The sequence below is a fragment of the Scatophagus argus genome, chromosome 16, assembly GCF_020382885.2.
Source record: "Scatophagus argus isolate fScaArg1 chromosome 16, fScaArg1.pri, whole genome shotgun sequence".
NCBI lineage: Eukaryota > Metazoa > Chordata > Actinopteri > Scatophagidae > Scatophagus > Scatophagus argus.
The window spans coordinates 21,356,081-21,372,968 of record NC_058508.1 but is presented as its reverse complement, the minus strand read 5'-3'; the positions used below and the strand labels follow the sequence as shown (position 1 = coordinate 21,372,968).

Below are 16,888 nucleotides of genomic sequence, written 5' to 3'. Positions count from 1 at the left end.
TTAACAGTAACTTCAAAAATCCCCCCCCACTTTTGTCCTATTTTTTTTTTTTTCTCCACAAAGAGATTTCTCAGAGACATCAGGACTTGGTTGCTGATTGCCTCTGAACGTGGTGTTGATTAAAAAGTCAGCATTGTTCAGGCTTTCTTGTTTTCTCTTTCTTGTGGATCCTGGGAGTACAAACAGCTCGATAGGCTGCGTGTGAAAGTCTTCGGGCCTTGTGTCTGACGAGGGACCCGCGGTGAGAGAGAACGGGGCCTGCCTGCCCGGCTTTTGGAATCCAATAAAGTGCTTTATTCCAGGGCTGGGGCAGACGTGAGGCTAATCTTTGATCTGAACTGGAAGCTGAGGGCTCCGGAGTGGGCCACGCTGCCCGATTATTTATGGGAACTTCAAAGGTTCCGCTGATCACACTTGTGTCTCTTATCTAGTGAGCGAGAAACAGCCACAACAACAAAAAGTGACTTTGTGAGGAGAGAGGAAATTCAGAGCACGGAGACAAAGGTAGGGATAAAGGCGTTTGAAATAGAAGGAGTGGGTGAGTGGGAGGGGGGGCTGGGTGCTTGGCGGGACTCTGTGGGGAGATCTCCAGATTAGAAGTGATCAGGCAGATGTATACGGGCCATCTTCATGGGAAGGTGCCTGTGGCTCGGGCCGACAGACGGTTGGACCTGGGGAGGATAAGTCCTCCTCTTTTTCGTCTCATGGAGGACAGGAAAGGCCGCAGATGTCAGGGAACCCCACTCTCCTCTCTTCTGCAATCCCTTTATTTGTGCCCTCCCATCTCCCTCACTTCCTCTCTGCCAGCCCCCCCCCCCCCACCTCCCTCCATCATCCCTCCTTCCACTATCACCACCGCCACCTCCACATCACATCAGAAATGTGACTGGGCTCAAACTGCTGACTTGCTCACAGTCCATTGAGTTTCCTCTCCTTATCAAATTACAGCCACCTCAATAACCCACTCGCTGCAGCACGCCGGAAGAAATGAGGTTTTCTCCACCGCCCGCCCCTGGCACTGCACTCTTTCCCTCGCTTTTTTCTTCTCTCACATTTTTCTTTCAAAAACAGCAGACAGTGAGGAGAAGGGGGGTGGGTGTAAGGGGGCCGATAGGGGTGGCTGATGTGAATGTTGGGGTATATTTTCGTGGGTATACCATCATAATGTTTTGCACGAGCATGTGTGTGGGGGGGTGGAGGTCGCCCATTGGCTGCACGCTGCTGATCTGCAGACATGGGCCGATGTCCAGATGGTGGACGCCTTGCGGGAGTGTTTTTTTACTTCCACCCCAACAACTGCACAGTTGAAGCGGATCTCCAAGACCCCGACTACCTCCAAGCGTCATCTATCCTGGGCCACTTCTCATTTTTGAGCCAAAACAAAACCAAAAACAAGCCAGCATCTTCCTTTATGCACCCCACCAACACCGCCTTCCTCCCCCCCTCCAACAAGGGAACCACCATCGGGTCTCGGTGGAGTAAATGACACAGTCCCATCACCTGTTATATACCTGCAGTGAGAGAGCTTTGGGGAGCCTACCAAACGGCCCACGCAAGGTCATCCGTCTCATTTTGTGAGTGAAGCCGCAGTTATTACAAAGTCAAAATGAAAAGCCTCATCCCCAGGTCAGCCGTCTGACAGTTGATGGATGTCATTTAACCTTCCCAGCAGCTGGTTACTGGTTTAGACACCAAAGTAAATAAGGCCAAGGAGGGAGGGGGGGAAGTTGAAAACACCTCTCGAGGCCCAGGTCCATTTTCTCCTGATATAGTCACCCTCGAAGAGTATTTGATTTATTTTTACTGTCAGCAGCATTGATGTTTTTTGAGCTCGTAATTGCCCTGCGTTAATGCATGCAAATGAGAGTTCAGGATAAATTTACAGGAACTTGTACACACACACACACACACACACATTCATATACTCACACGCTGCTCCTCCAATGTGAATTAACATCAATATTTATCTTAGTTCTATTATCCAATTCTCACCTCATTCACATGCTAATTGCTACAATTACCATTAAATAAGGGCCCCGGTTCAGAGGAAATAACCTGCTGCTGAGCACTTGAATTACTGACTCGTCACCTGTGTGCACATGATGCATACACTCTCTCTCTCTCACACACACACACACCGACGTAGAGACAGCCAGAGAGGAGAGAAGAAAGAGAAAAGTATGTTAACATTTAACAAAACTACAATGCAACCACAAGTTGGAGCAGATTGTTGTGGCGACGTGTCAGAGAGGAAAGCAGAGTCAACTGACTGGAAGAGTAGCCTACACTGAGAACGAATGCTCATGTATAATGATTGGAAGGAGCCCGGAGAGGGTTAACATGAAAGCCCAGCAGAGTGCCAGCCCCAGTTACCTGCAGAGCTGCGGTCGACGTGCTCTGCCTTCACCTGTTTTATTGGAGACGACGCCGGCGTGTCAGTGACAGCGAATGTCCAAGTTGAGCGGGAGTAGATTAGATTAACTCCCCTGTGAAAGAGCCTTGTCTGCTTCCATTGTGCATCCTGTCTAGTTAAAACGACGCAGGTACGCCGCGGCAATAAGCAGGTGCGCTGACATCAGAGTCGTGTTGGGAATACCGGCACTGATTGGAAAACCTATAGAGTATTCCTCAAACACAAACACACGGCTGACGAACAGCTTCAAAACCCGCCTGAACAACCGTCTTGCATGAGGATCAAGCGAGGGGTGCGAACTGCGCCGCGCCGCGCCCACCCGACTCTGTGCTCGCTTCCCGAAGGGGAGTTTCTCCCTGCAAAGACATCCATTTTGTAAATCGACATGGTGGAAGTGCGAAGGTGTTATTGAAAAAGGCCTTGCAGGACGCAGAGGCTCGAGGCACCGCTGCAACCGAAAGAAAGGCCGAAAACCTAACTGGATAGAGACACAGAGCCCAGTGCTAACTGAGTTGTAAACTTCTATTGCCCCAGGGCTGCAGTCATACTCTGCTCATTGAATCAGCTTGTAACATAGGAGAGTGAATTCAGACCTTGTCAAGAAAACAAAAAAATAAGGACTGAGCGAGTATACAGCGAGGAGAACGATGCAAACTGAATAAGTAAGAAAAATAAGTGAAGACAATCCAATTCTCCTCTCAGGAGCAATATCAACGCCTATAAAACTTTCTGCATCGCTGCAGCAATGCATGGAAAGAACTGACCTCAGCAACTCATCCCAGGACGCTTTCTTCATTTCTCGGTTTGATTTTTTTCCTAGATTAGTATATCGCGCTCTGCTCACCTTCCTCAAACAGAAATATGCATGAAGAATGATTACCAATGTCAGAGCCGTCCTGCCTTTTGGCCTGGCCTCTTGCTCGTACAGCAGAATCACGGGAGCCGATGACCTTTGCTGATGGCAGAATACCTAATCACGAAGGCCTCTCAGTAAAGTAGTCGACGTGGCCGCACAAGATCTATTAGTTTGCTCTTTTATCTGTAATAATCCTGACAGAACAAATAATACCCAGCCATATTCTGAGCAAAAAATAAAGGCTGAAAGAAATTATCATAATCACTCAAAGTGACGCTTTGGGAATGAAAGAAACGAATGTGAAAATAAATTCAGATTCGATAAATCGACCGCACTTGCAGGGCTGAAGTGAATGGAGGCTGTGGAGTGGATGGATACCATGGAGCCCTGTCTGTCTTACGCACACAAACCTCCCTCGTAAATTATCTTGAGCAATGTAGAATTTATGAGGCAGAGATATGTCACTGCCGGCCTATCATTTCCATGGCTCTGTCACCGTAATTCTCTCCAAAACTGCCCAAACCCATAGATAAAAGCGGCCACTGCAGCTACAGATGAAAAAGCGAGAAGCGAGCGGATGAGAAGGCGGCGGCCTTTTTTTTTCAGACTCGAGTACCCACTACAGCCGGGAAAAAAGCAAGCAAAGAACATGCAAAAGTAGAGGAAAGGAGAGGACAAGTGTGACAATTAGAATTTGCTCTGTTTACGTTGCGTGAAATCAAGTGTCAGGGGAATTTGGCGAATTGGAAGATGAGTCAAATTGCCAGGCGAACGCCGCTTACATCTTTACCTCGGCTGGCGCGGCTCCTCAGCTCGACAATGGCTTTTACCTTTTGAAATATGTGTTTGTGTTTCTCTGTGTCGGTGTGTGTGTGTGTGAGAAGAGATTTGGGGGGAGCTTTTAGAGCGCTATCATAGAGTAGGTGGAGGACGGTGGAGTGTATCAGAGAGGGCAGTCTGCACATGCTGCCCTGCGAGATTGGATTCTCACCCATGAAATGTAAGCACACAGAAAAAAAACGGCCGCCACAACAACCTCCTATTTACACAGCAATTTTCCACTCGCTCGCGACACAACTAGATCGCATTTGTCTCCCTGCCGCTGATACGACGCCGTACTGGAATTTCATTCATATCCAGTTAATTAGCACTTCCTCTCCCGGCACCAGAAAGAGCAATCATTGGACAAAATGTGCAGGGAGTAATTTATTACAGTTTATTACGGTTCATTGAGGAAGCCACAATGTGTTGGATATTAGAATGATTACTCGTGTTTGCACTGATAGCAGTCTGTGTGACAGGAAGAGGAAGAAGAACAAAAAAGTTATTTACCAAAAACAGCTGGACGGATAAATTAGGCCCTTTCTCTACATGACAGTATCTGTCGCCGCTGCACTGTTTCAACATTTCTGGGTGAAAAGCGACGTCTCTCAAGCTTTGCTCCCTCCTTTGAAAACCTTAATTGCTATTCATTACTCGCTTTTGCTGAATGATAACAATGTTGGAGTTACAATTGTGAGTCATTAAATTAGAAGGAGGGGGAAGAATAGGAGCAGTGGGCAAGAGAAAATCCTCAGCCCTGTGGAGCCTTTTCAATTAAAGGGACACTTCACCCAAACTGCGTACCTCCACCACCACCACCTCCAGTGCGTCAGACAGACGGCCTGCACAGATGTGTTGCTCACATCACTGAAAAAAGACTTTAAAACTCGTGTTTGGAGGCGCAGTGTGTTTGTTGCTCTGGATATTTCACAGTCAGCAGTTTTCACAGGGATTTTATCTGCAGCACAAAGTTATGGACGCTGAAGTCTGAAAGTCTGGACAGCCAACAGTTACTTTTATTACTGATTAATATTTCAATTTCTATTTTTTTTTTATGGCAAATTCTCACATTTAAGAAGCTGGAAGCAGCAAATGTTTGACATTTTTAAGAATGACACAACCAGAAGTTTAAAAAAGAATTTTCTTTCAGCTGACTAATCGTCACAGCTTAGTTCACGTGGGGCTACACGTAATGTAACTGCGTGTTTTATGTTCACTGGAGACTTTCTGAACTGCGCGGGATTCACGCTGTGGCGCCCTGACACGACTTCCTGTCCTGCATTGACCGTGCTTTATCCAGGAGCGGACGCAAAACATATTAAACGTGTCGTCACATTGTTTGATTTTGGCAGATATGATTTCTCAATGGTAGTTAAAAAACAAAAAAAAGGAATTTCAGACCACATTCACTGATGCATTAACACCACGTGGGAACCGAATTTTTACCAGACAGCCAAGACACCACGAGACGTGAAGTGAGTGTTTGTTTTTAAAATGTCCTGTACAAACAGACAGACGCCCCTGTGACCCCGCCCCTCCGCCGCCATCACTAGCCCAGCTCTGACCAAACGCATCCCAGACCCGTTTCTTCATCAGCTGGCCACACACGCACCTGAACACACACACACACACACACACACTCACGCACGCGCCTGCGGAGGCTGTAATCTGTAATTTGTAAGTTCCATTTGTTTTTAACACACACCAAAGCAGTGGTCCTGTGGGACCTAATAAAACCTCATAAGCACGCGGAGAGGAAGCCCGAGGCGCTGCTCTTTCCCACAGATCTCACCTTGATAGATGATTTTAGAAAAACACAGAGGCGTGCTCCACTAACAAAGTGCTGCGAGAAAAAGCAGTGATATTTAGTCTCTCCACGTGAGGAGGGGGAAAAATGAGGAGGAAGGAGGAGGAGGAGGAGGAGGAGGAGGAGGGGGCTCTGATTTGGGTGAAATTACAGGAGCTTCTCTCCTTACCCAAAGAGAAATCAGTGTGGAACCTGTTTGGCTGCCGGTGAGGATAACGGAAAAAGTTTTTTGTTTTTAATTCTAATCTCTCCAGTGGTTCAAGCAACACAGAGCTGAGATTAGCTAAAACAAAAGCCCCAGTTTTTATTTTGAAGTCCATCCCATAACCATTTGTTTCATGGCGTTAAAGGGAGTAGCCGGTGGAGATGTGCCGGGAATTGTGGCCATTACTTTATATTACTTTAGGTCTCTAAAAACGAACGTGCCATAACTGGCAATTTCGGACCCCCAGCTCTGCAATATAGAAATAATAATAATAATAAAAGGGCTCATTTAATTTGGAGAAACAAAAACAATTATGAATCTGCCTGGGTGGAGGTCATCTCCCCACTGCGGCACTTCTCCTCTTGGTTTCATCTCAGAATACCTGTAGACTTTTTCAAGGAGAACTTGAAATCAATTTCAAGCCCCATTTAATTTTATACACCCGTACATGCTGACCCACAACAGCATAGTTCAAATATTGATCTTCTTTGGCGGGTGACCCAGGGTGCTTCTTGGTAGTCAAACACGCCGCACGGTTGCATCCTCTTAAAACGGGAATAACGAGATGAAAAAACGAGGGGGAAAGAGGAACTTCTTGGTTTGATATGAGAAATCATTCGCTCAGACTTGGTTCCCATGCAACACACCAGCTGCTCCGATGAAGACAGATAATGACCTTTTGAAAAACAAAATTTGCCTGGAGATCTATTTGTCAGCAGCAGCAGCAGCAGCGTGTTTTCTGGCGGTGGAGAAAACAGGCTTGCAGGAGCACAAGGAGAAACGGTAATAATGCTTTGCTGTTCACCACTGCCATTAAGCTGCTGGTGATAAAAAGGTGCAGTGCTTTTAATGGCTTGTGATAGCTGCTGCTGCCTCTTCTTCTTCTCCTTCTTCTTCTGCTCTTTTTTCCCTCTCTTGCTTCGGCTCGTACAGCCGCTCTGTTAACTCAGCACACGGGGTAATGCGTCTCATCTGAGAGGATCCCACCGAGAGGCAGAATGTCTGAAGGACAGTGTGAGAGTGACACTGTATTATAAACATACTAATCACAGCTGGCTTAGATACTGCACTAAAGAAATAATTGGACTCAAGTCGGTCCGGCTGCTTGAGCGTTTCAGCCTGCCATTTGCAGAAACAGAAAACCTCGGGACGCATTATATTCTCAGGGGGAAAAAGAGGCTACGACTGTGAGGTTATCCTCCTGTAACTGTATGCATGTGTGTGTGTGTGTGAGATGTAGTGAGAGCTCCCGCAGTGTAAAGACAGGGAGGTGTTGTGACATGGGTCTAGTCACCCCTCCCTCATCGGTCCCCCTGCTCGCTCGCGGTCTCCGCTTGGCCTAAAGGAGCGCTGAAGCGGACCGAGCAGCAGTGATTTCTAAAGCGAGCGGACATCACTGAGCTGGATTAGAAAGAAAGGCCCACCGCAATGCAGAGTTGACAGAGAGCGAGCGTCTGATCCTTTATCGGATCCTTTGCATGTGTGTGAAGTAATCCAATCATGTTGCAGATCATCCATCAGACATCTGGTGAGCTTTGTAATCTGGTAGTTTCTGATCAGCAAACAGTCTAAAATATTGTCAACTCCAACCAGCAGTCACAGCAGTTTGTGTCTCGTCATGAAACGTAATGCGCAGCCGCCGTCTGCGCGAACACGAACTTTCCGTTTTTTTGTGATGCAGGCCCATCCCTCTTGCCTGCACTACGTTTCTTTGACCGAGCGGGAGCGCCGAAGGTACCGCTTTTGATGCCAGAATCCAGGATTTAAATCCTGTCTGTGGTTCAATTTAGGAGACAAAAGTACTTTGGTTAAAGTTGGTCAGATGTGAATAAAAATACTGACGACATTTAATCTTTGGAATTTTCCAACTTTAACTGACTACCACAAGAGAGTGGACAACTGGTGCATGGATCCCACAGACGAGATTCTGTCACTATTCCACAATCTTCAGTGAAACTGGTTTGTTGGCTGAAAGCATTAAAAAGTCTGAGTTTTTCTTTTGCTGACCGCTGGCCTCTGCATCGCTAACCGAAAAGCAGATGATTCCCAGCCCTTCGGGTTAGCAGGTAAAGACGTCTCTCGTGGTGTCATATTTTCTCACCAGCAGTAAACGCTTCACACTCACGTTAATTAAAAGCTTCATTATAAATCTGCCACTGGAAAAAATAAAAGAGGAAGGTAATTATTGCGAGGTGAGGACATCTGCAACTGCAGCTTTGTTTTGCAGAAGTGGAGTATATTAGCATGAGCAGCAGTGTGCATGCTAATTCACTGACACTGTAGGTCCAGAATATAGACAGGCCAGCGCTCAACATTAATGACTGGAGGATATTTAGCATTATTGGCAAAATGTAAATACACATTTATTGATGCGCTGCACGGCGTCGTGCATGCAAAGCCCTGCGAGCGTCCACCTACAGATGACAAGAATTCCTACATGTGTAAGCTCAATCGTGCACGTTCACATTAAAAATGCAGCCAGACCCCCGGTGGAAAAGCTTTGTTGGTGAGTAAATCTATTGCGCTGTTTGTGCCATTCTTCTATACAGGGAACAAATTTAATTTTGTTCCATTTACAAAGGTCTAGTGGAGTAAGACGGTGGGTAGCCTTAAGAGGAAAAAACACACAAGTCAGCCTGACTGTGAAGTCTCTGTGAAGAACAAGGCAGCACTCGCTCACACACCAAATGAAATTTCAAAATAAACGACTGAGCTGTGATTTACAATTCTCCTCCGGGCCAGAGAAAAGTGAGAAAACATTTCAATCAGTCCCTCCGCCTTTGTTATGCCGCTATGAATCAGCTGTTTAAGGGACAAAACAGCTCAACGGCAGCGACAGAAAGACTCTGAATGATTTCACACCAAAACATAGAACACATTGAGAGGTATATTCCACAGCCATGAAATTGGGTTTGAGGTTTTTTTTGATTTGTGCCTGATTGAATCTGAGTGAATTGTGCTCGACTAAATTGACTGAAAAACAACAAAGCTGGCCATGCTTTGTGATATAATGGAAATATTTCAAATATAGCATTCACCTGTAACAGCACAGCAGAGCAGAATCAGATGGCTTGTGAAAACAGATTTAACAAACGCCTAAATCATAAGATCTGAGTTTATTTGCAAGTGGTTGGTGTATATGGCTGCTGCTGCGTTTGCTCTCTTTTTCTTTTTGCTGATAGTAAAAGCACCAGCGTGCTTGTGCACTGACTGTCTGTCAGCTTATAGTTTTAGTTTTGAAAAGACTCCTTAAACAGCTGGTCAGGGAAATTGTGCATCAGTTTGTTATTTTCAGCTGCAGACGATTTCCCATTCGCTGCTCGGGTGAGTGTGTGGCAGCAGGGCGAGGTGTGTGTTCATGGTAACGCAGGAAGGTGTCGATGGACAAATTCACTGCTGGTTTTAGTCTTTTTAAGTGGTTTGATGACAATAAGAAAAATAAAGAACATCACCAGCCTTAACATTTAAAGGTAAAAACAGAACCAACTGCAGTGTGTTAACCCTTTTCCCGTGAGGTCAGGTGTGTGTGGGGGGGTGGGGGTGGGGGGGGTGGCGGTCTCTCCGAGTCCCATCTGAAGCCCAGCGAGGCTGCGGCTCATTTCTCAAACTCATCTGCAATGCACCCACACCGGCCTAACGAGAGCCCATGTAGGGACAAAAACCTATTAGGCCTCCCCAGTTACAGACAGCATCTCCATTTACAGCTGTCAATAGTGCAGCTTGGCCTACAATAATTATCCCCCAGGAAGGAGCCGTCTCTGCACAGTTCGCATTAGTCCGTCCCCGAGAGACCGCCAACCTGAATCCTTCGATATCTAAAGTCCCCGTGAATAGCAGCGCTTTGGGAGGCAGGATCAAGGCCTGAACCGAGGGGGAAGTGTGTCACGAGTATTCCCAGTCCTCTCCGCTCTGCATCCCTCGCCTTTAAGCAGATGTATCTGTGTGTGTGTGTGTGTGTGTGTGTGTGTGTGTGTGTGAGAGGAGGGAGGGAGTCGGCTTCTAGTACAGGCATAGAAAAGAGATCAGCATGAGTAGGAAGAGGAGGAGGAGGAGGAGGAGGCCGCTGAAACCAGAGAGCCCGGGCAATTCCTCCCTGGATCCACCGACATAAAAAGGATCGCCTCTTGTAGGCGACCTGACCGTTTAGAACGATACCGAAGCCGTGTACAGTTAAGGAGGAAATTCAAAACAGCCCGACCAAAGAAGCCGCAAAAAAAAGAAATCAATAGATGCAACAATAACAATAGACATCAGCGCAGCGGAATGCCATGATAGAAAATCCAATTACAAATCAAAGGGAGGCAATTTTAGAAAACGGGAGATCTCGAGATAAGTCCGAGGCAAAGACACACAGAGAGGGAGAGATGTGGCATCAAGACAATAACAACTGCTGCTTTTTCCTCTTTAGACATAACTAACACCCTGCTTCCCACCCAACAGCAGCGTCTTAGATAATAGAGTTACATTTACGAGCGTTGCCATATGCCCACCCAGTGCCTGGTAAATAGAAAATCCATGAGATGCCATGTTTTTATGGCTCTGAAGACAGCTACTAACTACCATGAGCAAACCTGAGCTACCCTGTCAGTTTAGGCTTGTACCATAAATATATTTATACTTTAATACGGGCCTACAGCGCTGAGCATTGCGTCCCGTAAAAGCCTCACCACACTGTAATTCATAACTCCCTCAATATCCAGCGCCATAACTCATGAACGGAGCTACCACAATACAAAGTGACGGCAGGAGAGAAGTGACATCATCCTGCGGAGGGATGAAGCCGGCACCCCGTGAGGTGAAGGAACCGTCGCTGAGAAGAGGGACGGCCCTTCAGCGGTGCCGTGATACCGCCACGTTTTTTTGTAATCACAAGCCCACAGTTCTCCCAGCACGCGGCGGGGAGTCTCTCCTTGTGTTAATGAAAACAAACATTTAGCCGGGATTTATACGCACCGCAGCCGACTACAAAGAGCATCAAAGCAAACTGCCTGGGAACACACACCCAAACACTGCTGCACACAAATAAAGCCAAGGTATGCTTCGCTAATCTTTTATGTAATAAACTCCTGTCTTCCTGTGATATCATGCGGCGCCATGTTCACACATAATAAGCAAAGCTGTTCGGAGCCCAACTTAATACAGTGTCTTATTTGAAATGCAAACAAACTGTGAGGCAGAGGCTATCACCTCAATCTATTCCCCTTCTGTTCTCTGGCTGTCATCTTACACGAGCCGACGCAGCAGCCCTGCACTGTGGCGGGGGTGGGGGCGGGGGTGGGGGGGTGGGAAACGGGGGCAGCATCCTATGAAGGATGGCTGATGTGGGAGGAAAGAGACGGTGCTGAGGAGGAGGAGGAGGAGGAGGAGGAAGGGTGGGGGGTGCTGGCCACAGTGTGATTCAGAGGGTTGTTTCCCCTCGCAGCGCTGCAGGGCGAGGATTTACCGCAAAGACGAAAAAGAACAAAAAAAGAACAAAAGCTGCTGATACATTAAAGGGGTCTGAAACAAAAAGGGACGTTTCGTGAAAATAGCACACAGGAAGTGTCAATTTCAGCTCTGACTTGGACTTTTAAACACAAGCAAACATGGCCAGGTACAAACACACACACACACACACACGCACACACACACACACACTCTCAGGAGGCTTACCGGCCATGAGGATGTAACAGGGATGTAGTGGAAGGTAAAGCCACCTCAACTCTTTTCACTTTGCTAACAGGAAGCTTTTGACAGTTTGACATCAAAACGTACACAACACGGCGGACATCAAACGTCTTGAAGCTGAAGGTACTTAAAGGAAAACAGAATCTTAACTTTAATCAGGAAATCTGAGCAACACTTAACGTCATCAGCAATCTGAGATGATTCACTGGAACACAAACGCGACAAATCCTCACACACAGCCTCATCTCTGAGCCAGAGTTTGGCTTCTGTGTGTGTGTGTGTGTGTGTGTGTGTGTGTCGTGGCACCTGGTCGTCCACACACCCCCAGCCCTCAGCGGGGGGTGTGCCCGCTCTGGACAGATGGGTGGGAGGCGGGTGAGGGCCATTATGGTGATGGTGGGGGGTAGAAAGGGGAGGGGTGAGAATCAAAATGAGAAAGCAGGAGTTTCCATCGCCGTTATTTCCCCTCAATCACTGCAGTAACACACTCTGTTTACTGCAACACATGCTGCCGCTAGTAAAAACAGGATTGGATGCTCGACCCCCCCCATCACACACACACACACACACACACACACACACACAGATCCTATCGTCCCCAACAGTCCTCAACCCGCTGAATTAAAACATGTGAATAATTCAGCAGACGGACAGGCTCTTAAGAGTCACCTTGTTGTTGATTTTTTTCACCTCCCCTCACTAAATTGCCGTCTTCAGGTTTCACAAAACAGGGGGATCAGTGACAGAATCAATTTCCAAAGGAGGAGGACGAAAAACAAAAACCAAAAATGAAAAGAGGAAAAATCAATATTAATTTGCAGAGATATATAATTATTCAAAGTGCTGTCACTTGGTGGTGATCATTAGAAACATGAGGGAGACTGAAGAGCTCACTGAGACAAACTGAGACCGTTTAAAATATAAAAGAGCTGTTAAGTGTCGTGTGCATTCCAAACTAATCCATGAATTTTATTTCACACACAACAATGTGATTTTACCGGCTGAAACGAGGCCTGGCATGAGCCAAGAAACGGATGTACAGATGAGGAAAATTTTGTTAATTCCTCACTTAAAATGTCAGAGTCACAAACCTGAAGTGCACTCAGCCTGGAGCTGAGCACAGATTTATCAGCTACATAAATCCCACAAATGCAACAAATAACGGCAGCTAATCCGAGAGGCCTCGGAGCTCCGACTTCCTGATTTAAGGGGCTGAAATTGTGCGTTAGGTTTAGTCGAGCAGATCCGGGCTGGGGTCAGATTAGGTAACTCAGGCAGAATTTAGGTCCGACGTGCAGACCAGATGAAGTGTGTGTTGTGCCTAAATCTCTACACACAGCTGGAGACAACATGGAGGCAGGGGAGATTTATCAGGATTTTAAAAACACACCTCACTGTAAAGAGTCTCCACAGCACAGAAGTGACGAGGAAGTGAGAGCGCAACAAACTGACCGAGAAAACATCTGAGAGAAGCTCAGAGAGTCACGGGGCTGATGTACACAAACACTGCGTGCTCACACCAATTCACCGCTTTCACATCACTCTAAAAGAGGAGGAAGGGGAGGCGGGGGGGAGCGAGCAGAGCAGGACGGGAGGAAATGAACAACAGGATGGTCGAGAAGATGAAATGAAAGAGGTGACTCCCCCTCCACTTCACCTCCTGTCCCCCTCTCAAACGCAGGGTCAAGGGTTAGAGAGGGGGGCTTGGAACGCGCACACAAAGCCAGCGCGATGCTATCACGTGCCACGGAGGAGCGCACGGAAGAACGGCAGGATGGAGGAGGGAGGGAGAGAGGGAGGGAGGGGGGAGGAAGGGGGGGCGACAAAGCGAGCTTCGTTCAGTCTTACCTCGGGCAGGTAGAGGAACGCAGGGGGACACTGGAGCGAGTGAGGTAGCATCCCGGAGCCGGAGAGCAGCAGGCAGCCGGAGTTGGCCATGGAGCTCAGCGTGGGGTGACGGGACGCTTTGCGCATTTAGCAGGGAGATCCTTTCGCTCTACTCTCTTCCTTCTTCTCTCTCTCTCTGGCTCGCTCCCTCTCTCCCTCACTCTCTCTCTCTCTCTCTCTCTTCGGATCTCTTCCTTTCTTCAGTCTCCTCTTGCCTTTTAAATTTCCCCTTTTGCTGGCTTTTGTGTCTCTATTGAGGATGGAGCAGGAAGGCGAGCGGTGCGCAGACAATGTGCATGTTCCACCTTTATCACTGATGCTCTCTCTCTCTCTCTCTCTCTCTCTTTCTCTCTCTCCCTCTCTCTCTCTCACTATCCCTGGCGCGACTCTGTTTACTTTGAGCGCGATAAAAGCCAACATAAGCATTCAGACACAGAAGGGGAGGTTCTGTGCAAGCCGAGGAGGAGGAGGAGGAGGAGGTGGTGGAGGAGGGGTTGTAGAGCCGACAGGGGGGTTGGGTAGGTTAGGGTGGGGTTATAAAAGTGATGGTGGTGGAGGTAGCATTGAAGGGGGGGGTTTACTGATGAAGTCCCCGATGGATTCATACATCAAACGGGGGCTGGCTGAATAACAGAGGGGATGTGAATGACATTAGAACAGCTGATCCTGGGCATTAGCACCTCATGGGACACTGCACGCTGCCTTTTAATTGCGGGCCCCCCCACCCTGCAAACACGCACACCCCCTCGGTGGCCAGCACCACCTCCCTGTGTGTGTGTGTGTGTGTGTGCACGCGCTCAAGGACGCAGCATGTACAGCATGTATAACAGATATATCTGTGAAGCCAGGGGGGAATGCATTAAAACAAAAAGCGGCTGTTATTAGGCCCAGTGGTGACATCCTTCTTCATCCACCGGGCTGTTAATATGCATCCAGCCAAGCATGTAGCGTGGAGCACACTAAACTGTACAAGCAAAACAACTCAGAGCTTCCTTTTAATGTATCTTTTTGATTAATTCTGTTTGATACAGCCTTAAAAGAAGCAGACAAAGAGAATGCACAAGATGTGTCTGTTACATCACAGGCACCAGTTGGGTATGAAGCCTCCATTACCTTCAAGTTGTAGGAAAATGCAAGAAATCTGTCTGGAGTCTGATTTGACACAACCTCAGCTTCAAAACCGTGATACATCGGCCGGGATCATCAGGGCGTCACCAGGGTACGACAACGTGTGGCTGCTCTTGTGCTCTTCATCTTGTAATTCTTAATGCAGTCAAGTCAAGACGTTTTAAATTTACGGAGTCTAAAGTTACAGATTTGACTGGAAGAACTTTATATTCTCTACAACACAGAGTTTGCCCTCTTCAGATCCTGGAGCAGGATGCTGCTAACCCTGAGCAGCCTGAGCAGACCCTGAGCAGCCTGAGGTCTTCGGGGGATGGATGGAGGGGGATCAGGAGCGAGCAGGTCTTTTAGCTTGGTCTCAGACCTCTGAACTTCTGCCTAATGTTGCGCTTGCTGCTGGCTGAGACAAAACAACTGAGACAATCAGAGCTCGGGATGAAGAACAGGGATGTTATCTTCCTGTGCCAGAACCAGCACGCAAATGACCACAAAAAGGCAGCAAGCGGGGATGAGATTGACCAAGTTTTACAGTTTGTTCTAAACCAGCGGCTTGATCGTGTTTCTGCAGGCTGGGTGGAGGTGAACGTGTATGGGCGTCGCTCAGAAACGTTTGCAGCTGACTGGATTTTGAGTTTAATGTCCATGTGTTTTATCTTGTGGGGTTTTCTCGATGCTCGCGTCTGTTGTTGTGGTTTGTTCCCCTTCGCAGCTCAAGTGACAACTCTTAAAAGATAAAATATGAAACATTTGTGCATTATAAGATCTATATCTTGTTATATACAGTATTTTGTTGTGCACTGATATTATCGCGAATGCTTCCAACAACGTTCAAACCCATGAGAAATCTGTGGTTTTACTGCAGCTTGCGGTGTGTTTCATTTGGTCCAGGAGGGAGTCAGAGACTGAGGGAGGAACACAACAAACTTTATTTTACAAATTTATTTTTCTTCCCGAGTCACGTCTGATATTTGGCTGTTTTATGAAGAAGAAGACTCCTGTGATCCCAGGCTAACTGAGAGCCTCTGATATAAAAACCTGCTCCACCACAGCGGATGGACACGTCAGACGTGCGGACGTGAGGTGGCTAACACGAACACGATTTCCTCTCTCTGCCTGTGCGTTACCTGCAGGCTCACCTGGTGCTCTGGCCTCACTGACAGTAATAAAAGGCTCCCGCTGTGGGGGACACGACACGACCAGCGAGGAGAATTAACTCCCTCTGCAGATTAAACAACCCGCAGTGTGCGGCGGGGGGGCGGCTGACCCCACCATTACACATTCATAACTACATTCATGAACTCAGCAGAAAGAAGCTAAACATCAGTAATTTGAATAAATGCTCGCCTCCACTGGCAGCCATCTTTATTGCAGGTCTCATTCCTGGATAATTGGCCTGACTGTTTGATGCACAGATCAGTCATGGCGGATATGTGTCGTGGTTTAGGCTGATCGCTTTGGCATTGCCCGCTAAAGATGGCTATCCATCTCCCCTGTCTCGCCTCTGTGTGTTTTTCTGTCTCTCGCTCTTTCGCTCTCTTTTTTCTTCCTGTCTGTCTGTCTCAGCCAGTTAATAATTCAAATGAGCACTGCCAGATCACTCCCTTCAAAGGGAGTTGCTGGAATGTTCTCAACGGTGCCTTTTTCTTTTTGTCATGTGAAATCAAAGCCCTGAAATGCGGTAGAGATATCCTCAGTTAACTCCCCACACTGCCGTGCTGCCAATTGAAGAAAGATCAACAACCGCTGCGAACGGCTCACACTTGATCACCACAAGCAAAAAAAAGAAAAAGAAAAAAGTGATCTTAATCATTATCATCCTCATCATCGTTTTTGTCACTGTCGCCCTTTGTCTTCCTCTCTTTCTTCCTTGCGGCGCAATCACCACATCGCTGTGGCAGCCCCGTAATAATCAGCATAATCATTATTACCACAATCACCATCATCATCACTGTCACCGTCGACTCCGTCACGTCTGTCTTCTGCGTTGCTGGCCTGCTATCGAACAGGAATTACCCTCCGAGGCAGGACTTAGAAGTGCTTGATTATCAGTGAGTCTGAGTGTGAGTGTGTGTGTGTGTGTGTGTGTGTGTGTGTGTGTAGCATTAC

At 47.4% G+C, this 16,888-nt stretch overlaps 1 protein-coding gene across 7 annotated transcripts in view; it reads right to left on the bottom strand.

Moving 5' to 3' along the window:
- Positions 1-16,888, bottom strand: part of rbfox3a (RNA binding fox-1 homolog 3a) — a 450,354-nt gene that overhangs the window by 67,171 nt on the left and 366,295 nt on the right. The window contains exon 1 of one of the 7 annotated variants that reach the window (XM_046414286.1): positions 13,619-14,005. The exons of the other annotated variants lie outside the window; for them this stretch is intronic. Within the exon in view, the coding sequence (XP_046270242.1) occupies positions 13,619-13,744 (126 nt within the window). The 5' untranslated portion in view covers positions 13,745-14,005. Of the gene's footprint in view, positions 1-13,618; positions 14,006-16,888 lie in introns of those variants that run through there. 7 annotated transcript variants of the gene reach the window in all.